Below are 26,875 nucleotides of genomic sequence, written 5' to 3' on the forward strand. Positions count from 1 at the left end.
AAAGAAAATCTTATGATACTTTGGTTATATACTTCTAATAAATTAACAATTGAATATTTCATTTAAATTAAAAATACTCCACTTAAATGTTTTGAAATATTCGACTATTTCATATAAGTTTATTTGCAGAGTCTTTAAGATTTCTCTCCTAAGAGTGGGTTCTCGTAATTTCATTCTATATAGTAAAATATATTAATTGCATTTATATTTTTAATATTTTAAAAAATATAATATTTATAAATTGCGTGAATTTAAGTGTGTATGAGATTGTGCCAATTTAATTACTTTTTAATTCGTGTACAAATAGTTAAAAAAATTGAAGTATAATACTATGCAAGAATAAATTATTTTAATGAAAAAAATCGTACCTTTAGTGGTAATTTTTTTTTTTTTTCAATCAGGTTTTTCTGCAGCCAAGTAACTATTCCATTGAAGAGGTTAACAGTAAAAATAAGCTAAAATCGATGAGAGAAAAAAACAGTTTAAAACGTCTAATTTCAGGTAAGATTAGGAAGATAAATGGATGGTAATGAGGAGTTTTCGTAGTGGAATAAAGGATAATTATTATTAGTGGTACTGTTTCATTCTGAGAAATCAGATGGTCCTTTTTTTGGGGTGGAATCAGATAAGGTCTAATTTTATGACTCGAAATTACTGTCCAGACAACTATGCTCAGAGGCCGTGTATCATAATGTCTAAAATTACTTCGACTGGACTTTCTCTTCGGAAGTTAGGAAGAAATATAGGTAAGTCTCCGCATGTGTTAATTCACTTTAACTTGGAAAAATCCATAATGTTTCTCAGATGAGATCGGAACCCAGGTTCTAGCGGGCGGTACATTTTCTCTTTCTCCCATTGTTACCCCCCCCTGCGATATTTTTAACTTCATTATCCAAAGACTTTGCATTAACATACATCGCTCGAGTTAGTACTGCATTGCATGCAGCTAATATTATTCTTTTAATCGAAACACGTTATTAAAACGATTAGTAGGCTATCAATATTAATTAAGTCTTTCTTTGCGTGTTATATTGCGAGGAGACTTCAACCAAACAGAACTACTAGTTGACCGGAGTTAAAAGTTCCTACTATTGATTTGTGGCACACAAATCAATACAAAATTACAATAATTAGTTACACGAATAACGAGATATTTGTGATGACTTTTTTATTATCCAAATGTTGTGGCTAATTTCTACGATAAGTTAGTTAGTACGATAAGTTAGATAGTTTGTTCCTGGTTCTATCAGATTCGCAAAAGAGGAATTCAGGAAAATTTTAAGTAGAGGGAAAACATACTCTTAGAATTACTAAGAATATCGTAAAAGACAAAAACGTAAAATCCCTTTTTGAGTGGTTTAACAAGCACATCGACATAAGCAACCGTGAAAAGCAATCGAACTTGATTTCACAAAGTGGAGTACATCTATTTATTTTTGAATATATTCTATAGTTAAATTTAGCAGACGTATTATGGAAACCGCTATTTATTAGCCTTCTTAAAGAAAGAGATACGATAACATATTCATATAAAAGACATCAATTTAAGATCGCAAAATGATGATGAGACTCCGATACATTCTGACTTCAGTTGTCTGTGTGCTGATCGAACCAAACAGCATTAACTAAATTCGTTTTGATTTTGGCTCAAATCGAATAACTTTCTCAGAAAAGTTGTTCGATATGTCCAACAGACATATCGAACAACTTCTGGGATTGGTATACTATAAGCAATATCTGAGCATAATTCTTACACTTATTTGAAAAATACATTTGTTATATTCATACCAAGAAAATGGTGGGTATCGGTAAATATATTTAACTGCTTTTAGGTCAGAATTTGAGAGTAAGAAAAATATTTTATGGCATATTCTTTGCAATATCTTTCTAAATATCAAACTTTTCTGGTTGACTTCAAGAAATTGTTTCTATTCGTCCCAGAAGTAAATTCTTACGCAACTATCACTTGATTTGAAACTTTAGACTCTCTTTTTGCTTCCAACAATCCCAAGTTTACAGTTGTCACTTGGCGGGCCAATATTATTTATTCCCACTGGTTTCCTTTTCGGCTATTTATGCTAAACCATAGTTTGCTTCTCCACTCCATAGCAACAGTGATAAATAAAAGATTAAATCAGAAAAATGACAGCATCAGTGACTTTCGTAGGTTGGTACTCGAGGGAATAAAAACCATAACTGTGCATTCGACTAACACAAAAATCTTTTATTTCGTCTACAGACACGTTTTTTGTCTGGAGAATACTTCGGAGATGAGTAAGGAAGAAAAAACGCAAGAAATATTCGGTTTCAGAGAGGTGTTATATTACTCTCGACTTTGAGCAAAAGCACTTCCATTACTTTAGATTGTAGTGGAAGAGAACATTTACGCTCCAGCAGCGGGAAGGCTTATGATGCGACTCGAATCTCGCGAACCTTTAGCCGTAAAAACATAAGTAATAGTAACATATGGCAAAGAGCAGTTTATGGGAGGTCGACTGGAGCACCATCTAACGGAAGATGTAATAAAAATATTTCTGGCTTTTTTCCGAAGCTATGCCTCGCATTCTTAAACAAAAGAAACTGCTCTATGAGCTCCATAAATATAAAAGATGATTTCGCCTATCTAACTACGCCTATGAATTGTGACGGACTGTGTGTTTTTCTCTATGAGAATACCGGGGTTTAGTCACGAATGGGCCCTAAATTTAAACGTCTGGTTTTAAAGGAGTAAGGGATCTATTCTGTTTCTTCGGGTAAGTGGGGAACTATATTTAAACGGCGATAGCTGTTTGTAATAACGTACGTAACGAATGGCTGCACTTCACTGTATAGAATTATTTTCAAAGAGATGTAAAGACGGTTGTGACTTACAGCTTTCTCACACAGTATGCTAGGATAACTGAGAGGAAGTTTCCTATGACTTTCAGGTGAGCTATAAATAATAAATACTTTGCCATAAATATTATTAGATTGCCGAATTGTTTTGGGTAGATAGCTCTTTTGTCGTGGGTTTATGCTAAAAAAGAATGCATGGCTTTACAAAACAACACAAAATTCGATGTAATATTAAACAAAAAAAAAAATGTGTTTCTTTCCGTGTATATATATTTAGGTCATGGGTTACCAATGCAGCGAAACAACTTTAATTGTATCAGCTATAATAATGGAAAATATAGTTTTATCATATATTCCACATCGGCACTCAAGTATCAGTAATGAATAAATTCGAAACAAAACGTATTTGTTGATGCTTTGGCTAAAATAATTGTATGGCACACGTAAACCTATTGTTGAAAAACATTGGCCAATAAGAGTCATGTTCACAACAATGGAAACTATTTATTGGAGTTACATTGTGACGTAATTGTTCTGGACATTAAAAGTTAAAGTAGAATGTCATACATCGTCACACTTCATTCTTGTAATGCATGCTAACTGTTACCATAGGTCTCCAGGTCTTTAATGAACTTTATGAAGAGGATCTCCCCAACTAGCAATAAAGAAATATTTGATAAATGAAAAACTGCGATGCGTCAAAGAACCAAGATCATGGGAATTTCATATTAAATGCGATGCCAATCCAGTTCAAGCATAATACTTCTCTAGTTTATTGAAGGTATGTATATCTATAAATTCGTTCATAGAAAACGTATAGATTAGTCATATAGAAAGTATACCTTAAATAAATATAGGTGAAATGTTTCTTAATCTCCCAAGAAATAGCGCCCCCTCATGAGAGCGAGAGCTTCATTGGTTAATATCAAGTTTATTTGCAATGCGTGAAAGCTTTGAGATATTCAACACCTGAATATTGCCTCCTGTCAGAATTAATTTTCGGATCAATTTCAGAAATATTCAAGTTATATTGTTTCCATGTGTTGAGACTGTGCTTATTTTCTCGGAAAGGATTATAACTGCAACCATTTGTACTGTAATAATTTCGCAGAAACCTTCATTTGGAATCAACAATTGCTACAAGAGGCATAAACAACACTTACGTTAGCTAAAATTATCGACTTGAGTATTTACATTTTCGAAGAGTTATTGTGTTTCGATTGGTCAGTAGATGTACATTTGATTTCGAATATTCTGTAGAATAATGTATCTTGGACGACATTGAAGATCATCGTCTGTAATAAAAGCACAACAATCAGACATTTTCCATTATTTGCGTGTCATATCTCCATTGTCTTCATTTTTATGCTTTAGTGCGATTCTAATAAAAAGCTTACAAGCACTATCAGTTCTGCCTTTTCCTCCAATTTTTCTTACATATTTTCTGTACTAAGTTATATTTTCTCTTACAGTACTTAAGTCTCCAACAGGATCATTTTTTCCCTTTTCTCTTCATTTCAATTAGCCATTCTAATGACAGAAAGAGCTCCTTGTATTTTCTAGCGCCTTCAAGTTGCAGAGAGAGAGAGAGAGAGGGAGGGAGGGAGAGACGTGTTATTCCGTTTTATAGCTTGAAATTCACTTACATCGCTTCACTTGAAATTGCTTCCTGTTTAATTGATTTTCGAGTTTAGTAATAAAATTCAATTTCATATTTCTACCACGTATTTTTACTGCTATTTCTTACTAAGAATTTAGAAACTATTGTTAACATTTTTCCATCAAGTCCAGATTTTCTGAAAGTTTTTTTTGCCTTAAAAAATAAGTTATAACAGAACAAACAGTAATCCTGGTGCGTTCTCTCCATTTTCTCGCGTTTTTTTCTTCTTCTTCGCTAACAGTTCTAATATTTAATTGAAATAGTTCAATGAGAATGATAAATGAATTGAACTAAGGGTAAGTAGGGGTTATTTTCTTAGTTTACCTTAATTGTCCTAATTTTCTTAATGTTTTAGAAATATCGCTCCAAGAAACACTTTCACAGAGACACAAAAAAGCTGAAAAAGTTCAATCTTGGTCGGTTTCCGGACAAGATAAAAATATAAAAAGTAATAAAAATAGAAAAGAAATCTTAAGCCACTGCATTATAGGAGAATTCCTTTTAGGCTAATTATCAAATAAAAAATTACTATCCAAAGAATTAAATGATAATTTAAAAATCAATAACGCATCATAAGAAAACAGTGCCCACAGTTGTGTGAATTATCTTGCAGACATGAGGTATAAACAAAATATTTATGACAATAAATGGAGTAATTTAATATTTAGAAGAATTGTTCGTGATTTAGTATTTTATTAATATTGATGATCTATCTTCAGCATCGTGTAGGCTGTTTTGGTAGATGGCTCGTCTGTCTGGTTTTTCGATGAAAAGTGTGGAGTTATTTAACTAGAAGATTTCCCAGTCGACAGGAGTGCTGATTATATTGGATGCACAACCTAATATAAAATAGATTGCGTTGTGACTATAATCTATTTTAGATTATGTTCATTTTTATCTAATATGGAATTAACTTTGGTTGGCTTCGTTCCAAATTAACTCATCGTCCTTCATTCTGCGGTCTGGTGAATACTAATGAGACAAATAGATGAGCACTAGACATTGGACTGAAACCCATTGGGTTTCAACATTCCCTACGTGATATAGAAAAGGTTCTTCCAACTCACTTTGAATTTTAAATAACATCAAGATATTTTAGATGCTGCTTGGTAGATTTCTGGCCTGGTTGGCCGAATGGATAGCGTATCCTCTCTCCAGCCAAAAGGCTGCGGGTTCGAATCCCGCCGTGGGAATGGATGTTTGCGATTGTCTGTGTGAAATACTAGTGGCGATCGGCGGTAGATGGCGATGGTGTAGTTGCAGTCAATTGGTGATTGAATGGTGGAGACGGAGCTGTAGAGAAGCTGCCCTCCCTTGATGAGTCCTTGGACTCCCTGGAGATGTCAAATAATAATAATTACAATCTGTTGGATCTCTTAAATATCAGCATAGGCTCAGACGTCATTTAAGTGTTTATAAGTGATAACAATAGACTAGCTTAGAAAAGGTTGTTAGAGACGTTTGTTTGTGTACAGTTGGCACTGAATCTACTAAGGCTTTGAACCATTACAAGATGGCATTTAACACGTATGTTATTTGGGTGATTTGTCTGATTTTTGGAAGAAGGTTGGAAAAGCGAGCCTCCTGTCTGGAACGCAGGAGGCTCGCTAATTCACATCGATGTTTAGCTTATTATTAAAATTTAACATTAACTTGATATTAATCGAATATTAAATTAGGTTAGCAATTTAATTATTTATACATGAGGAAATAAATATAAAACAAAAAAATTAATGTTCCATTTGAAGTATTAATTTTTGCAGCTGACGTTAATTTTCTTAATATTTTTTTTTTTTTTTTTTCATTTTGAATTTGTTAACCAAGATATGACTGCCGATAACAGCATTACGATTCCTGTAATCATGTTAATGCAATGTGGTTCCCTTTATTAGAATTTTAATTCTGACTTGGGTGTAGCAAATCATTTTAATTACTTATGCCTCTTCACCAGATGCAATTAATGGAAAGAAAAGCATACACCGATAAGCAGACGAACTCGCTTAAATTTAAAAAGATATGCTTGTCTGAAATATGTTTTTGTCGCCTAGAATATAGAGTTAATTTTTTTTTTTATCATCTCTTTTCAATTTTATCAGAACTGCATCTTTTTGAGTATCGATAGAAATGTCTTAATTTAAATTACGTGCTCGTTTGAAGTATAACAGGATAGAACTTCTCAACCTCTTTGATGACTGAGTTTTCTTTAAAATTTCCGCTACTATGATTAACAAATTATTTGCCAATCGTGTAATGAAAATGATTAAATACGTGTACTAATTAAGATCGCTTTTAATTGAACACGAGGCTTCCAAACTAATATTATGGTTACACTCGTGTTGGGATCTTAATGAAGTGTGCAGGAAATTAGCGATCAGGCCAAACACTTACCATTTCCTTATGAGTAAATAAGTGTTTGAGTGCATCAAAAGAAAATGTTGAACTAATTGAAAGCCTTCATCTTTTTCTTTTATTAAACAGCCAAAATAATAATCGGCTTATGCTGATTACACCTCAATTTATTTGCTTTTTTTTAAGCTTTTAAAACAAAAACGGGGATCGAATCTCAGAGGTGGTCAGAAACATGGTGGCTTAACACTCACTAGTTTTATTGCTGCCGAATCAATTGATTTGATAAGGTTAGCGCATTTGTATTAATTGCAAGTATCTTCTGATAGTTTGCCTGTTTAACGGGATGATAAAGGAGTTTTCAATGAAAATCCTGTCACCTTCATTTGAAAAGTCATAAAGGCTTCTTGAATCTTAAACGGGATTAGAACCATGTCCTGTAAATAACAAAAAAAGTTTACTTCTCTGGCAACGTCCGTATTACTCACCTGGTAATACTTACTGTAATCCATGTATAGTAATTTGATCGTAGATTTCTTCCCGTTTTCAGTTAACTTAAAGTCTGCTCGCTTCTTGTCAGAACGGTAGCTAATCTAAAAAAAAATTAATTCCTCCATAAATAACGACAGCCTTGCTTAGGAAGAAGAAGATTGTTTGCGTAATCTTAGTCTTAGCTAAGAAAGGCGCGATAATAATAAAAAAAAAAGAATTATTTTCATATATCTCATTATTTACTAAGATTATTCCAAGTGATTTGGACACAACTTCTTCAGAACCATCCTAATAATAAAATAAAACTAAACGATTTTTATTTATTTATTTTATTATTATTATTTTATTTTATTATTATTATTTTATTTTTGAGATGAGTAACATTAGATCACTTTTGCCAAATAAGATGGAGATTTCATCCAAATAAGCCAGTTGGAAAGAGAAGGCATGGAAGATCTCAAAAAAGGATATTGGATAATGAGACCGGAACCGACCAATCTGGTCTATACTCGTAATCAGCATTATTATTTATGAACGCGTGCCATTACTTAGTCCTGAACTAATTTTACTGAAATTCGGTGTTCAAAATCAAACCTAAAATGCTTAGGAAGAGAACAAAGTAATAACTCTCATCTGGCTGGACATCATTTAACGGCATCTGGTGTTTAAGATGGCGAATTTGTTGAATTAACTAGTGATCCGATTTAAACTATACTTGAGTTTAAATCTGATAATTCTGTAATGTAATATTATGATGAACAGTTTGGTGCAAGTTTATGTTTATTCGGCTGTTTGGAGACGGCAAGATTATATACTGAATAAATGCTATCACTTGCCACTCACGAAGTTGTGTAAGGTAGGGTGCTCGGATTCAAACCTGGATTGTTCCTATAGTGCTGTTTGTTTAATTCAGTAAAAAGAATACGAAGCGATAAGTGAACACATGGAAGGGTGCGGCATGAAATATCTTTTAAACCAACTATCAGTATAGCGAACAAAATATAACAAAACACACAATGGCCTTTCCTGAAAAATCTGCTGTTTAATATGGAAAAAAATTCTTTGATTTTTTTTTTATATGGTAGGCCCTTAGTGGCAAATCTCTTGTACAGAATTGAAGTAAAACGGTCATTAAAATTAATGTTTCCATGCTACATTAAATGCCCTAGTTACATTTTTAATAACCTCCTCTGCACTTGCACACCAAAGCGAAAGGTCAATTAATCTTAAAAGGAAAAGAAAAAAAAACTTAAGTTTTTAAGACTTTGTGCTTATTCTTTAAATGCAAAACGAGCTTCCCTTTCATCTAAAGATGGTTGCCCTGCAGCAATCATTAATAATGATACAGAAAGTCAAGCCTGGTTAGTTTTTCATCCTCATTCCACTCTGTCCGATTCTAAAACGAAAAAGAAAGAAAGAAAAACAAGTTTCACTCTTACAGTGCAGAAAATCCATTTCATACAGGAAACAAACGCAAGCGAAACGCATCCTGAACGGGAAATGCACGTGACAGTTATCCCCTGGCTGCCTCAGGTAACGGTGAGGTTCAATGAAGCATGGCCGTCTCACTGCGATCAGACAACGAAAGAAATAACAACATTGATAGCAGGGCTGGAATTTTTCTTTGCTTCATTTATCTAAGAGAAAAAGAGATCGCGATTTTGAACGAAACAAAATGGGAATCTGGGAGCATCCTCTCATTTCCACCCTTCTTCACAGCTCCGGCAAATGCTGACGATTAATAGTAAAAATCGGAGTATCGCAACCGATGAATATTTTCGTTCAATCCGCGTTACTTCCGAGTCACGGAATTTATTTATAAAAATGACATTCAGGGACAATAAAGAAGTTAATATTATTTGAAAGTTTTGACTATTCCAATGTTCTTCTCACAAATAGTGCTACGTTTAGATTTGTAACTCCCTAAAGATTGATAATTATTTAACAATAATTTTCTCTAAACATTATTCATTAAATGATATGTGGCGTTTGTTAACAAACAGAAAAAATGTATCTCTTTGATTTGATTACTCTTTCGTTCATTTATTGCAATAGTTTTTAAACTTGGTTAAATAAGTAAAAAAACAACAACTAAATGCTGTATAATCGAACTGTTTGATTGCTATCATATTATAAACATTGTTTTGTAAAAAGCATTGTTGCCATATATTCTACTAGAGTTTTGCAAAAAGCATTGTTTTGTAAAAAGCATTGTTGCCGTATGTTCTACTAGAATATATTGTTGAACATCGTTTTTGTAAAAAGCATTGTTGCCGTATATTCTACTAGAATATATTGTTGAACATCGTTTTTGTAAAAAGCATTGTTGCCGTACATTCTAGTAGATGTTTTGTAAAACAAAAAAGCATTTCGGATGTATATTCTAGTGGCTGCTTTTTTAGAAAATGTATCGTGAACTATATTCTAGTAGCTATTTTGTAAAACGGAGTTACTAACGTATATTCTATTGACTGTTTTGCAAAAATACTGAGCGCATTTTATCAACTGTTGTAATAATTTGTTGCTAGCTAATCTGAATTCAAATTTAGTCTGATTTTTAGAACAGTTTAAAAACTGATAAATAAATACAGTGTATTCAGACTATCATCTGTTGATGTGCTGTTATGTTAACTATTTTTAATAGACCAATTTCTATAAAGTAAGTTAACCTTTAAGAATACATACTCATCGATCTTTTACCTTCACACTACCTTCGTATAAACCCATAACACCTTCATTCTTCAAAGCGTCAAAAATCCATTTTTGTTCATAATTACTTAAAAATTCAGCTTCATAACTTTAGCATGTAGGAGTTTGAGGAAGTTCACCAAATACTCCCCAAAAGGCGTTCGTTCAATGAAAGCGAAACTTCTTTAGAGATTTTTAAGTTTGTTCCCTCCTTCTCTTTCATGCACCGGATGTTATAGAATATCTTAAATTAGCATTTTTCGCAATAATAAAACCAAGACCCATCATTGCATTCTTTTTCTGTCTCTCCACCGCGAACATTTCCTAATTAATTTTCGGTAGCTAACATTCACGGCAAACTCATATAAGTCTTATCGTGATCTTGTGCCCGTTTTTCTTAGCCCACGACAGAATTCATTGTTAGAAGTGGCTTACGTCGGTTAGGCATGCACGCAGCGAGACACGCGCCCTTCTTTCTGCTTAGTAGAATGACAATGAAGTGATCCACGCCTAACAATGGACTTGAAACAATACAGCTTATCACGTAACCTCGTTTGCTTTCGTGATAATTGAAGTCGCTTTTCCTTCTCCAGAACCCACCCTTTTCTGCGCCTCCCCCCACCCCTTTACAGAGCTCTATTATCTACTCAGATGAAGTGAAATTGTTTTATATTGATCAGGCCCGTCCGCCAAACGAATATTTAACCCAAGTAGCTTTATTAAGTGTAATCGTGATAGCTGTTGACCATCTCTCTATTTCCTTTTTACTTTTATTTTCATCCATATCTTGTGTGTTAACATAGTTAGCGATAGCAGTGGTATATTATCTACGTGATTAAATAAGCAGGTATTTTACAAACACACGATAAACGTATTCATGGGCACCAAATTTTCTCTCAGCGAGGAAGTGAAAATGGGAAAGATTAAGTTTAAAAGTTGCAATTTGAACAATGAACACGTTCAAATATCTTTGCAACCGATGTGTTTAAGGAAACCACTTTATCAGTTTCATTATACGAATATGTTTCATTATGAATGTTATCTCGTAACTATTCAAAAGTTCTTAAGTGTTCTGAGGGGTCACGTAAGCTTTGTTTTCGGTTAGAAGAGCCTAATTAAATAGCTAATGCGTTCTACTCGTTGCAGTACTTGAACATAAGATGCCTTAAATAGCATGTGGTGATCTTTGAGAGTCATAATGCTAATCTGAGAATTAATCTCTTTGTCACTGTAACGTAACATGAAGACGGTATATCGAATTCACTACAATTCACTCAAATGAGGTCGTAAATTAAAATAAATGTGTTAAGAGAGAGCTACAGTTAACCTAAGTACTTCACTCTTCGTTTAAACAGATATCATCGCGTTCAGTTCAATTGTGTGGTGATTTTTTCAATCGCTGTATTCACTAGCAATGTATCAGCAAATTGCTACCTTTCACAATATCCACAATATTTTAGTAAGCTCATTTTGAGGTGGTTTAAAAATCATCTCAAAGGAACTTCATCATTTAATTAAAGTTGGCAGCAAAATATTGCTCCCGAAATTTTTATTTATTAAGTAATAAATAAAAAATTACAGCGTGTATTGCATGTGTCCGCTATTTAGAGTGCTTCATTCTAATGATTTTAATATATAAAGCATTTAAATTCCGAGATGGTTTGTTTTCTTGTTACATGTGCTTACTAGCACAGTTTAGAGCGATCCTTTGAGTTAATTTGAATTAAAAATTCCATTGAATTTACAACAGTTTGAGAGTTAAAAATGGATCTTTGACAATCTTTCATTGAAAATAAATAAAATCGATGTTTCAGTTCCAATATTTAAAAAAGTCTAGGATCTCTTCTTGGGGCCATGTAATGATCCACATAGTGGATCATTACATGCTGTAGTTGGGATCGCTGATCTTAGGTAAAGAAAAATTGGGAATGAAAAGTCCTACACCTGACTGTTACGCGATGATTAGGGAGGTAAAATAGGAAATATAAACAAATATAATAATTTTACAACCTTGTTTCACTTGAGTTATGGGAACACTTAATTATAAATCTTTATATTACCTTTGAGTTGAAGAATTCATTATTAGGATACTTACTATTAAAAGTAAGTATTAGGATACTTACTTTTAATAGGTCGAATACGACATGAATTAATTTGAATATTCAGTAATGAAGCAGAGTAGGATACGCGGCAAATACTTAAAAGTGCCTAAGAATAACTGTTCTTAGGGAAGTCTAGATTTAGATGCATTTCGTTTATCTACAGTATGTACAGTGGCTACCGTGAAACATACACTTATAGTTAAGAAATAAGATGAATTAAATGCTATCCTGTATTTTTCTTAATATACATCCTTACCATATTATGTTATCCTTACAAAAAAGAAAGAAATTTTACCCTTCAGAGAATATGTTATTATAGATAATATTAGTGACAATCATAAAAGATTTGAAAATGGGTGGAGTTAGGAATGGTGTCCGTATAGGGTATCAACGTTATCAAAACTATTGAACCTAGATCTGTTTAATTGTTTAAATACTTCGAACTTGTGTAACTGTTTGTGACGTATGATTTGTATCATTTGCCTAATTTTTTTGCGACTACAAAACTACTGTTGGAAACCAAAACTGAGGTAATTCATTCAACTTTATAGAAGATCCCAACTACTGAATTTCAAAAAAAAGTTTACTATAATTGCATAAAAATTTCGTACTATAGGAGAGTATCTGTTAGGTTCTTTTTGTTAGACGAACAAGACGAATCAAATAGATGCTTATTACATCTTACGTAATACACTTAATTGAAATCTGTTCTCAGAAGAGTTGTATTGTGCGCACCTGCAAATATTGTCGATCTCAGTCTTCTAAATATAACAGTAAGAGATGACAGGAGCGTATGAAAATTAGCATTTTGTCTCGTCCTTTAGTGACGTGTTATACATCGTGAATAACAACACGGGATTCATATTGAGGAGTTTCTCACGATCGATTTTGGGAAAGCAGACAAACGGTCAAGCAATGTAAATGGAAAGGAATGAATAAAAAATGAAGAAGAAACCGTCTTGATCGATGAACAGACCTGCGTTCCCTCTGCGACAACAGTTGGCTATGAAAGTCGCACACAAGTTCAACAAGAATGAAATATAAGAAGGAATAACGAAGAACTGAAGCAGAAGAAAACAAGCAAGTATGTCTTGACAAGTGGGCGTTTTGCCTCTTCGTCACAAAGGACATTAAGAAGACCTTTTGAACACGTCGTCATTCTTAGTAGTCACTCAGTTGTCAATAACATCCATACAAAAGAATGAGAGGGCATAAAGGAGAGCGGCGAACCATTCTTCGGACATTCTCAACAATGCAAGGTAAAAGAGATGTGAAAGGTGCGATCTATCAGACGATGTAAATTCTGACCTGTATACTCTATTCTGTTGTAAGCCTTTTGAATCTTCGTATTCAGCCGGTTGGGTAAACGAAAAATGCTTCTGTTTCACGTGGATAGCCTCGATAGACTGTTCTTACAACGGACTAGTTTATAACAATGAAAATATATTCATCGTTCGTCTGCAATGATAGGCATTGTTATCTTTCTGCTCAATATTGCAACAGACCAGTTTGAAACAATTAAAATTGTTTGAGTCTTTGTAGTATTGTTGAATATTAATAATGTTAATTAGCTTTCTCTCATGAAAGCGTCACAAATGTTATGGTAATTTGGATGCACCTTCGAATATTCCATCACATTGCGAACTGATATTTTTTCCCAGTAACCAACTAAGGCTGTGATTTTACTCATGAACATATAGAAAAGGACGATCTTACCATCATTTACTTGCACACAGGAGAAATAAATAAAACATAGAGATATTTCCATGCCTGCCTTTGACCGTTAAATTTCAACCGAGCAACCGCTGCAATTTAAACTTTCGCTAAATTGAACTTCCTCTCTCTCTCTCTTTCCTTGAAGATTCAGTACGAAAGTCCAATCGTCCCAAGAGACATTTACAACACATCCCCCCCTTTCCTTCTTTTCCCCCTTTACGTTTCTAGTAAAGTTAGTTCCACCTTGTATCTGAAATAAATAGTAGCGTCAGTCGATCCGCGATTGTTGCCTGATGTTTGGTAGTGGGAGTAGGAAAGGGATGTTATACGAGCTTTACTGTCTAATCTCTGCTGCCACTTTTCTTCTGTTTTTCTTCTCTTTCTTGCTTTCTCTAAGTGAAAAATTATACAAAACTTTAGAGTTTTCTCCTTCTACTGAGACAGGAAAAAAAACTTAGTTGAAATGAAATAAAAACGGATATAGTTTTCCGTTTAGCTCAATATAGTTACCCACAGATACATTTTGACTGCACCAAGTTTTGGTAGCAAAGCTCAGGAAATTATAGCCACGCGGATATGTTCTCAGTAATGACTTTCTCGTTGAACTACTAGGACTGTACATTACGTCTTTGGGCCTCTTGCAGTTTTTATTTACAGTATTTGTCTTGCTGGAATGATGCAGTTGCTAGTTTGGAGAAAATTCTCCAGTGGATAAGTATGGTTCGATAGACTATCGGTAGTTCATTCCTGGTATTCGAATAAGACTCGGTGGGGGATTAATTGGTTTGGGTGTTATTTATTCAGTTGGGTTAATGACCTCGAAAACGTTCTAGTAAATCAATTATGCTAAATAACAGATCTTTTAGTGGCTTGCGTAATACGATAGGAATACTGAGTTGGCATAAACTGTTTCCATTATCATAATGGTCTGATAGTTATGCCTAAAGAAATTTTCTTTTAATTTATTTCAAACAAAATGATTCGAAATAAAATAACCGTGTCCTTTATCACTGACGGAGATGAGCATTTATACCTACAGGTGCCTGAAAACTTCGTATCCTGTTATGGAGAGCATCTTCCAAGGCATTTTACAGTTTAATATCCGGAAAGTGGACAAGTCGGAGAGAAAAATGCAGATACAGTCATCGAAGTGAAATACTGGTACTTTTTTATTTATTTATTTAATTTTTTTTTTTAATATTATGTGAAACATGTCACTTGGATCAGACGAACCGCGACAAAAACACATTGTAGAATGTAAGAAATGATTAGCTGTGATCGATATATTTCATGTAGCATTTATGAAAAGATGACCTCTTTTTGATTGTTTTAATTGGTCAGCTGATACTCAAGAAGTCACTAAATTTATTCCCCCCCCCCCTCTGGCTTTTGAGTTCAATTTAAAATGCCGAATTATTTCATACGATAATCCTAGTTTTAATTTATATGTAACAAGTGCTTTGTTAGAATAGCAGTTCGTTTTGAGCTGTGTCTCTGATTGTTGTTAATATCAACTGACGTTTTTGACTAATTTTGTTAATGGAATATATTCATGAGTAAATTAGTTCGTTTGGTTTACTAATTTATCTGTTAACGTTATAAAGAGCATTCTCCATAGAATAAGTAGAAGAAAAGGCTACAGCTGCAAATATTGAGAAATTAGTCATACTTGTATTCAACAACTACCACACTAACGCCTCCTATCTGAGAGAAAAAAAAGTATCAACTTAATACGCTGATGAAATAGCAGGTTGCATTGTACCCGTCTTCATGTTACGCTGACCGCAGTGCGATATTTTGCTGCTTGTTGATGAACTGCAGTGTAGAATTAGGAAAATTAATTCCTAATTAGTTAAAAAAAGTAATTCTGAAATTTCACTTTTATATTTATATTCAGTGATTTTATTTTTATTCTGTTTGAAAGACTGAAAGCTGTGCATTAAAAATTGTAATAATGAAAGCAGAAACATTCAATGGAACTACGTTACTGGGTAGATAATTGATATTTTTATACTATGAGTCAGGGTGCTCGACTACACCGTCGACCAAGTTCCTAACACCAAATCCGATCGATAAATTTGTGTGCTTCAGGTTCATGTTCAGCTAACTGTTGAATTCGAAAGCCATCACGTCTTTCTGTGCGAAGTATTTTTCTTTAAGGGTAAACTAATAAATAGGCTTAATTCATGAGTGATCATTTTCACGGAAACTATTGTTAGCCATAACAATTAAAAAAAGAACTGTTGAACGTAACAATGATTTTAATTGTATATATGAAAATATACTGTTGTATGTTTTTTATGCTTACAATTAATTTTAAAATACTGTATTAACTTTAATGTTTTTAAATGCTTAATATTAGTTCTTTAATAAAACTAATAGCTGTTACTTTAAAATATGCCTAGCCATCTAATTTTATACACACACACACACACACACACACACACACGAAGAGAAAGAAATTTTTTATTCTTTAATTTATTTAAATATTGAATTTTCTTCTCTCTTGGGCATTAGGAAAATCGCATGATATCTGAATAGCCCTTAGGTACCTTCAAAAAAAAAAAGAAACCTTATTGGTAGTTGCAGTGGTTAGGAAAATACAGCTCACATAAATCGAATGAAGATAGCCATATACGAAAGCAACGTTGGTTGATGTTTGAGAAATTATGTTTGCTCGAAAGAAAGAGCCACACGAAGAAGTAACTGAACCTAGACGATATGTCAACACAGTCTCCGAGCCGTAGGTTAGTCATAATGTGGGCAAAAGAAAAACGTAGCCGGAGTCACACATATTGGAATGTTGCTCTATAAGATAGATGATCAATACCAGGCCAGGAAATGTCGGGGGGGGGGGACTTATAGACGAAGGACACGAGCCATAATAGTAGCACGCTTGTCACGTGGTCGCAAGGGTCAGACTGGCCTTCTGCTGATTCAATGCAACATCTTTCCTACAACTTCTGCGCCAGCTGGTGCAAGAGAGGGAAATATGTGGGCCGATTAAGAGCACCGAGTGGTTTGGTTGGTGCGTCTGCTACGTCTATTAAATGTGTGTTGGGTTTCTGTATAACGGAGCCGAGCCGATCGAAAATCTATGTCAGACATCCGTTATATATGGCTTCATCAGGCCCGCTGATGGGGAATGGATGGCAAGCTAAAGTTGCCTTATTACGCAATACTTCCAAATAGCGCTGTCTTGGAACTCCCCTTTACATCCCATTTGTTGTTCTTCGCGAATTCCTGTTGTTTCTGAAAGCTTTCGTAGTTTCGTTTTGAATATTGGGGGTATTATCGGTATTTAAGCTATCGGATACAAAACAAAAATTATTAGTCTGATATCTATGATTATATTTGTATTAAGTAAAATGCCTTATTTCAATTAAAGTATTAAAATAATCGAAAGGTTACAAATATTATTGTGTTGGAACAGTCATCATTATCCTATATGATAATTATACAAAACCTGTTTTAGAGCGAAAAATGTTAAGCATTTTTGAATTTTTACTGAAGCGTGTCTTGTTATCTCAGTTTTAGTTTTAATTATTCGTTTCAGAGAGACTTTCTTTTCCTTTCTTTTCAAATATTACTCAGTTTACCTGTTGCGTTTTAAGCCCTAAGTAGCATACATTGAAAGATGAATGCTAATTCGCCTTTTGCTGTATGCTACTTACTCGACGAAAATCCGACGTACTTAAATTTTTTTTTTAGGTATGTAAAGACTAAAGTGATATCTGGAAGATAAATGTATCGCTGCCTAAATATATTTACTGCCCTCGTTTAAACTAATTGAAGTATACTCATTCCTACAAATAGGCATGGGAATGCAGGATACATTTGACAGCAAAATAAATTCAATTTTAAATAAATAATATACATTGGAATGCGAAAAAAGGAACTCAAAATATCGTCCTAAAGCAGTGTGGAGTTGGTTTTAGGGTACTGCTGATTGGATTATTTTCAATACTTTAAATTTATTTTGCAAATTTGGAAGCTGTGCTTTTTTATGAGCCCAGGCAGAAAGTGGACTAATAATAATTAGAGAAAAAAATTAGGAATGGTTCTTTTACGATGATGGAGATGTTTGCTAAATATGATAATTATATATGGAAACCACTTTAAGGAGGTGTTAACAAACTCAGTAAGACGTAGACTAGCACACCATTTGCTCATAGATCTTTTGTGTCAGATTATCACAGGGATCGTAGCATTCTCGTGATAAATCACCACACTTGATTTATCGCACCCCGATATGACATTTTCAAAGCTACTGCAATTCTGCAGGTTCCGCAATGTGGTGATCTAAGCCCCCAATCCACCCGCCCTCTAATTAAGTATACTTTTCACTGCCAGATTACTTCAGATTCTTGCAGCTGATTCTATTATATGAAGCTGTAACCCCCTGACGCGTACTTATTGGTTTTATAATTAATGCAAAATTAAACTGGATGATAAAATTGCAAGCGTTCTAATTGATCCTCACCCAGGGCTTTGCACCAGCACGTGTTACGGTGTGAACAAGAAAACAAGCCCCCATTTAATTTTAGCAGTAATTAATTATCCCCTAATACTGTTGAGAGAGAGAAGACTATGAGAAAATATGGCTCATATTGGATGCGATCAAAGCGAATCATTCTTTTGAAGCTGCAATTCGCCAGCGACTAATTTGTTTCTCTGTTTTAGCCAAACGCATTTATCGTCATAAATTCCTGTCGACAGCTTGTGTTAATGAAACTTCAGACATCCCTCCCGTTATTGATGCTGTAAATATGTATAATTAGTGGTGTATGAATCCTGTGCAAGGCTTTTGGATATAACTGATAACGACAGTTCTGAAAACTTATCAAGGTTACTGGAAACTTTTAATAGAAGTTTAAAATGTTTTCTTCCCCCCCCCCGTGATTTTAATGAACTCTACTGCATTCACAGAGAGTTTTTATGTCTGTAACATACAACCGTCGTTCTATTCCAAAGATAATACTTTCATAGCCACTTATGTGTGTTTCTTTTTGCCCATATTTCCGTGACTATTTTAATTCCATCATATGCCTTGCATGAGTTTAACAAAAACATGACCGTCTTACCAACTCAGGGAGATGCACGGGCGTCCACAGAGGGGGAAACGGGCCACTCCCCCCCCCGGATCTGCTTGTGAAAAAAAAAAAAAATAAAAATTTATTGATGTAATTATTTGTCTCCAAGCTTTGTTCCCCAACCCACCTGGAAAAATTTCTGCGGACGCCAATGGGAGATGGCTTGCTGCAACTGCCTAATCCAAAGTTAGATTAGCATTATGACAACGTGGTTACCACTTTTACAGATAATTATTGGATAATTCGAAAGAACATTTTATAATTTGAACTATATGGACTACTGACTAAGCGTAAAAATATACAATTCTGAAAACAATCTACACTTTTGTTATCAATTTTGGATCTTTTGTATGTTTTTGTAAAATCAAAAAGTCCCCTCCAAACAAATAAACCTTCATAACATTAAAATTAATGTATTAAATATAAATAACGCAGCTATTGAGCATCATAAATGTAATAACTAAAATCTCGCAAAAGATTACGTAGGAAGAAAGACGCAACAATGAACAGCAGTTAAACCAATAAAAGACTTGGAACTGCTAGAGCGTTGTGCAAATAAAATTTGAATGCGTAGATTTGAGATTGTCGGATGCAGTAAACGAAGAATGAATACTAGAAAAATAAAAAGACTTCAAGAAATTCAGTTTGCTACAGAGACAGAAATTAGAGGCGAATTATGCCAAAGTGGATTCCAGAACTTCGATAAATTAAAGGAGACATTAACGTGAGTTCAAACTGTTTCGGGAGTGAAGTGCAAATATTAGATTTGCTAGGGTAAAAAAGGTCATTCTACTCATGAAGTACCAATAGATTCTGTTTCGCTCCGTAACATTGGGTCTTTGATTAATATTCTCTTTCTGTAAATCAGTGCAGCGATTCTTTTCGCACAAACCCGAATTTCCAAAGGATAACGATCAAAAATTAATGATGTGATGGAATATAATTAGAAGATATCTTAAGGTTGCTAATTCCAATTTGTGAAATATGTAATGAATAAAAACACCTTTAGAGAAACAATTAAGGCAACATTTTGAAGAATTCCCCAAGTGTGTTGAAATTGGGTTTAAAAATAAAACAAAAAAAAGACTTTCCAAAGATAGCGTGAATATCGTTAAAGTATCAATTTCAAAATTAGATAAAAGTTTGCGAATGTCATAAAATAAAGAAACCGATAATGTAAATATATGTTCGTTTAATAAATGTATATTGATTTAGTTTACCATCCACTTAGGATCAATAATGAAATAATTTTCAAGTCGTCTTAAACGCTAGTAATTATTCTCTACGAATGGGTTTGAAACATCTTGAAGATCTTCCGATATTAAAATTGTTTTTCTAATGCATGTCTTTGACATTAATGAACTCAAAGAGAAGGAAGGTAATCCATCATCGCGTATTATTCAGATTAATATAAAAAAAAAAATTTCCAACATCTTTCTGGATAACGTAATATCGACATCATTGAAATGCTTATCAGTTCTGGACTCTATAGAGCACCGACTCTGCATAAATTGAATCACGTGCTCTGTGTTTTGTCCACCAATCGACTAGTTTGTGCTCTAATCATTGACATGCTTCTATGTGATTATTTCAGTCTTCACCTAACTCAATTATTTAAGAGAATTGTCAGGGATTTCGTCTCGATCGATGAGCATTTGTTCTTAACTTTGACTCGTGCATATAGTAGGTTTAACAGTGAAACAAGGGAATGAAGTAGGCAGTTTTCTTTTGCGTGATATCCTTGCCCTGCCCTTACAGTTGATGGTTGCGTGGAATGCATAATAAGAGACGATGTATTAAATTTTAATTGAATGCTAATGGTTGCATCTGTTGGCAAGATGGATTCAGAATCGTAGAAGAGCAAGTCATGAAATGGGTATCCGTTTGTGCGAATAAATACAACAGTGACATCTATTGGCAGGGGTTGGGACCGCGAATGAAGTCATTACACACAAACGTAGAACAGGGACGAAACTGCTGAAGTGGAAACGCAAGAATTGAAAGAAGATTGATTTCTAGTTTGAAAAGAAACAGTTTAGTGTTATATGATAGATCACGTTTATTTATTAAAATCAAGGTTGCTGCAGCAGCAGCAGTTTATATCTGTGTGCACTATTGGTTTGTTTCTTCCTAATCAAATACTGATATTTGTGATATAAGGTCAATTCAGAATAGACGGACGTATGTTTTATAAATCATAAGAGTAAGGAGTGTTCTCTTTTGTGATATTAACGAATGCTTACACACAATGGTTACTCCCATCTTTTAATTTCCACTGCTGCATCCTAATAGTGGATGGTAGGTATTTCTCATTCGCTTGTTCTCTTTTTATAGGCTTCTCCCTCAAGGGATACAAAATGGATTGTCCCAAATGCATTTAGAAATGTGTGTTGAATGAAACAGCAAATCAGCTGTCAATTTCTGATACAGAAAATAAACATTATTAGAGAATTTACAAATTAAAATATGAAAGGAAGACGGGTATACCTTGATTACAATATCATTAACGTTGAATGTAATCAATGGAACTGAAATTTCATCCTTTTTTAAAAGTAAACATCTTTACAGAGAGTGTTGTAAAACGTCTTAATTGAGAAAGAATTGTTGAATGATTATTACTACACTCGATAATATCTTAATGATTACATATTTCGGGAAAGAAGTAAGCAAACGATTGTCATCTCTGAACCATGTTAAGTACAAAAGAACATGGTTCAGAGATGACAGTTGTTTGGAGCTTGAAAAGTTTATTCATGCAATAACCAATGTGGAAACTTATGCAATGAAATACACAGCAACATAACGAAATATCTCTTGGCAGTGAGGATTCCATGTGTGAAAAAATCGTTAGCGAAACACAATACTGTTAGCAATGCGTTTGAATACGAATTGAAATGACAATAGTAATAGCTTCGTAATTGCTATTCATACAAGTAGTGTGTTACTTTTTTATTCTAATTAAATTTACTTAAAAGTTAAAATGAATTGTAAAAATAGTTTATTAAAAACTGATCACTTATAAAACATCTGAGGATTCTGTAGATACAATTTATAGGAATGGTTGCAGTAAATTATTTTGACAGTTGATTTATGCGTGAACGGTTCCGTAAACTTAATTGAATTTAAGTTAATGCAAATGGGAAAGACGATCTTGACCTTCTTTGCTGATTCAATAAATCAAATGTGACAAATAAACTTCGTTAAAAATATGAAAATATTCTTAGTTCCATTGAGGAAGAAACTGGATTTCAATAATAGAAATCATCACCTTGTGTGCTCCCGATCATCCCAGCTGGATGTGTCACTCAGCAGTTTGAGGTATTAAAATGGAAGCATGGAAAATCCTATTCATTTTCTGATAACGTTGATACTAATTTCCATTATTTAAAAAAAAAATCGTAACTTATACCCAGAAACTCATATTACCTTAATATCAATTGACTGAAACGTTCTCCTGTCAAAATTTCTATCCTTCGTGATATTGTCTTAATATCTGCAATTTAACAAAGAAATCTATCCTTTTTTCTGTGTAAACATTTGCACTGCATGCAACTCCTATTTTTGGCAGCAAAGAAATCCCTGATGGTGGCCATCAGTTGTTGGGTCGTTCATGTAAACAGAAAATTCCGATATTAGTGGATGTCTGTCAGCTGTAATCAATAGAACCCCATGTATTGCGGACGTTAAAAACAGGCAGTACAGGAAAGATAACAAAATTATGGATCACCTCCCTGAGACCGAAGCAAGAGAATGATTAATACCTTGATCGTGTGGTGTCCTCATTGCGTGACACTTATAGCTGACTTTCCAATGTTACTTCGCAGGGACAATGGTTGAAAAAGCGACATCTGCCTTGACTATAAAGAATTAAGCAGGAGTTGAACTATAAATAATACTCGCCGTCAGTCTAATAGATGTTATTCATTTTACGAGGCTGCCACTTGAAATAACTGATGCGGTATGTGTGAAGAATGATTATCTGCTTTCTACGTAGCTCTTCTAGTTACGTTGTGGCTACCACAAGCAGGAAAAGCGTGCAAAAAAAGCAGAAATTAGTAATTTATTCGAAATATCTGATACTCAAGTTCTGACTACTGATTATTAACAAAGAATATTTAGCATATGTTAATTTAAGGAAATAATTTCTCTTCTAACACAATCTGTTCTGCACATCGATAAATCATGTCTTTTAGGGACCACAGAGAACACATTGCTAATTGCAGGAAGTCTGGTACAAGACTTTGTTTTTGGTACAGAAACAATCTCAATTCATTAAATCGTTTTAAGCAAGACGAGTAGTTTGTTCAAAAGTTTATTTTCTTTTTCTATGATCTTAAGCCCGTATTATAATGTATTTTAAAAATCAAGAGATTGCTTACAACTTAATTTTTCTTTACGTCAATTTTCCAAACGTCATTTAGATGAATCTACGTTAGCGAGCAGTATAACGTAGATGGGTTCGTATTTTATTATCGTAGTTAATTAGGTCTATGATATCGAGAATTATTGCTGGAATAATGCTGACCTTGAGAAACAATGCAATTAAATGTAGTTACTTTATTTTTGTCTTATGTATAATAAAATGCATTTTGGCACAGACATTGCTACGGTACGGACTCATAATTTAATTGTTCCAGTCCCACATATTCTCCGAACATTTGTTTAGGTGTGCATTTCAAGACATGCAAGCACCAATTAGATTGATTTTGTTCGTCGTGTCTTTATTTTCGTCATTGTAACGTATGACTAGACTTAGTCATACGTTACACTGACTCATACATTATACGTTTCAAACTCAGTCTACCCTAAAGTCCGTTAGACTGATTTTAGTTAAATTTGGAATGCTAATTAATTAAAATTCATTCGAATTTTTGTTTATAAAACCGACCGTCTTAGCAGAAAAAATTAACACTATATATTACAAATTATAAATTAATTTAGATGTGTACACACATAGCGAACTGTCTCTGGATTCACTTGTTCCAATAATAAATCGTGTTGCTATAGAAAAACACTGTTGCATAGTAACCATTAGAGTCTGTTTGTTTATACGCTATAAAAGAACAGGTTCTGGGTCAATACATCGCAATCTTTTTTTTATCTCGGAGTAATTTATCACGCTTTCTTTCTTTGACAGGTGTTTTTATCACAAAACACCTAATCTTGGAACCATATAATGGACATTTTATTTAACATTTCTGGTCACAGAATTACTGTAATTGTTTATAATTAGAAATTATAGATTTTTCTAATATCGTTATTTTTTTTTCTCAGAAAAATAATGTTTTCAGATTCAAACGGCAAAATTTAAATCCAATGTGCATGCATTTGCTTAGTTGTACTATATACGAGCCATATCCATAGAATTATGAAGCTATTTTTAAATTAAAATGTTCATTGAAAAAATGAATATTGAGCACTATACATATTGAGCGTGGTAGAATGTCGTTTATTGGTGGATGATTAAGTTCATTGTGAGTGCCATATACTGTTTATCATCTGCATATTTTATGAGCTTGATCATTTTGTACGTCGACTTACAATTATATAAACGTAGTACTCTTCAAGCCACTTCAGACTCTAATAAGTACCATGGCGGGTTAATGACCCTACTTAACTCAAATTTAGTCTGATAGACCGTTTAATCCTAACTTCATACGCTTCCATGACTGGAGACATTGTTCATTTCATGTCTATTTTGAAGACAACAGTAAAATGTCTGAAGAGAAAACTTCTATTTGAGTAATGTTAATCGCTTAAGTTAAAAATCCTTGAAATTTTCATTGCCTCTTTGATAGGAATCGATCCTAGATCTATAACCAAAGATGCAACCGACTGCCTCGAGGAACTCCTGGACACACTAATTCCTTGGATCGTTTGTTATGTTTACAAAGGAGAAATGATAGATTATAATATGTAAATGCTAAACATAATATTAGTGTCGGAAAGCTTATAGCACGTTTCTTGTCATAAGTGGGCTAAGGATTATTGATCTGTGAACACCAGAACCCAAACATGGTATTATTTCAACCAATTTTAGACCGCTGACGGGATAGGCAGAATGGTGTTCTTTCAGTGGGAGATTGAAATCATCTACCTAACGAAGTACACAAACATCCGTGCTCAAAGGCTGTTCGTTAATGAGGAGCGGGCTGGCCACATGGTCATCCAGAACAGTGACATATCTTTTGTTAGATGTTTGGGTAAAATCGAGTTTACGTGTAAAATGTAACACACTATTGTAAACCATTCTTAAATAACTTACATTTATACACCAGTTTCAAAAAAAACAAAAAAAAAAAAAACATATTTCATACCAAATTTATTTTCCATTATATCGAATTAATTTGTTACATGACACTAAGAAAAATAGCATATACTATTAGTACATGGATATAATATATCGAACAGCTGTCCCCTAGATACATAGCTAACTCTAATATTCAGACATTTTAAAATCATTATTCTGATACATTATTCTAATTCATAAAGTTAAAAAGCTATTGTAATGTACGCATTTTTATTTGAGCAACATTGCAAGTGGGGCTCGAATACTCGCTAAATTATCGGGATTAAAATCCGGGAATGCGCACGGTAGTAAAACTAATCATAAGAAAAATAAATGTAAGATGAAATTACGAAGAAATGCAACAAGGAGTGTCCTAAGAATTTATTCAGCCATAAAGGATTCAAAAGGAGCTAAAGAAACTCCATCCCGCAAAAACTGTGTATGCGTGTAGGGGGGGAGATATTGAAATGCAGTGAAATACTTTGAGGATTCGAAAAAGTTCATGCAACCAACAGTTGTATTATAAAAGCCTTAAAAGGGTCTTGCCGTATATGAGTTACTTTTGTTCAAATAATGTGGTCAAGTCTTTTGCGGAATTCATGTTGAGGTGGTCGATGCCAAAATGAAATGCACCAATTCAATGAAAATCGACGTCATAAAACGGGAACTGACTATGTTTTGTGGCCTTTGATCTGCCAATGTCACAAACACTTACGAAAAATGGAAAAGCCGACGAAATATTGATGTTGAAGTGGGTGAATTTTGGGGATTTTTTTACGTATTCTGATACGGGTTGCTGCTTGCGAATTGACGTTTCAACATTTTTATCCGGAAGGTCAGTTATATTTTCCTGCGTGCTCCCTGTTGTCACCGGTACCACATCCAGGAGATATTCGATCTGCATCAACGGTAGCGATGGCAACACTAATCTTGTTTTTCAGGTGCGCAATATCAGTGGCCTTGCTTCTGAACACCTTGTACTTCACACATAATCCCATAAAGAGAAATTCAAGGGGATTATGTCCATAGCATCAATATACTGTCCTCGCTATTTTTTTTTATTTTTTTTTTATTGGGATTCCATTTGCAGTAAATGCAACGGTTATACGACACTGAAGAACGTTTGGAGAAACAAAAAGAAACTGCAGGTCAATAAACAGAGAGAGAGAGAGAGATTGTTTTTCATTGCAAAGTAAATCCCATCACCCGATGTCTTCATTTTATACAACACTAATCTTTAAATGGCACTTATAATTAAGTTTTTTTAAGAAATGAAAGCAAAACTATTCAAAAAGTAACTATCGAAGCATTAAATAAAGTGACGTTCGTAATTATGTTTTAGTGACATCATTTATGTTCAGTCAAAATTAAAGCTATTTTGGGAATTTGAATCTGTAAACATAATTTTGTGTTTTCTACCTTTAGCATTAAAATGACACAAATTAAGGGCGATTTGATATTTTTAATGAAAATCTTAAATAAGAAAATTGATTAAATTCCATTCAGGCAGAATACGTATTGCTTTTTATCCCGTCAAACAGGTTGAATAATTTTATTTACCGGTGCTGCTAATGGTCAGATTGAAATACAAATGAAGACGGAAAATGTTTTTCTAATAATTCTAATATCTTCATTTTTAATGATTCTGCCTGTT

General features: G+C 33.7%; 1 protein-coding gene across 1 annotated transcript in view; it reads left to right on the top strand.

Annotated features, from left to right (window-relative positions):
* Nucleotides 1–691: 691 nt before the first annotated feature.
* Nucleotides 692–26,875, top strand: part of LOC150094685 (cell adhesion molecule Dscam1-like) — a 639,127-nt gene continuing 612,943 nt past the window's right edge. Inside the window, exon 1 of the mRNA XM_090411623.1 lies at nt 692–746. Coding sequence (XP_090267749.1) covers nt 692–746 — 55 coding nt within the window. The remainder of the gene's footprint in view (nt 747–26,875) is intronic.

The sequence above is a fragment of the Typopeltis vanoorti genome, chromosome 21, assembly GCF_054136105.1.
Source record: "Typopeltis vanoorti isolate ZY-2024b chromosome 21, IOZ_Tvanoo_1.0, whole genome shotgun sequence".
Taxonomy (NCBI): domain Eukaryota; kingdom Metazoa; phylum Arthropoda; class Arachnida; order Uropygi; family Thelyphonidae; genus Typopeltis; species Typopeltis vanoorti.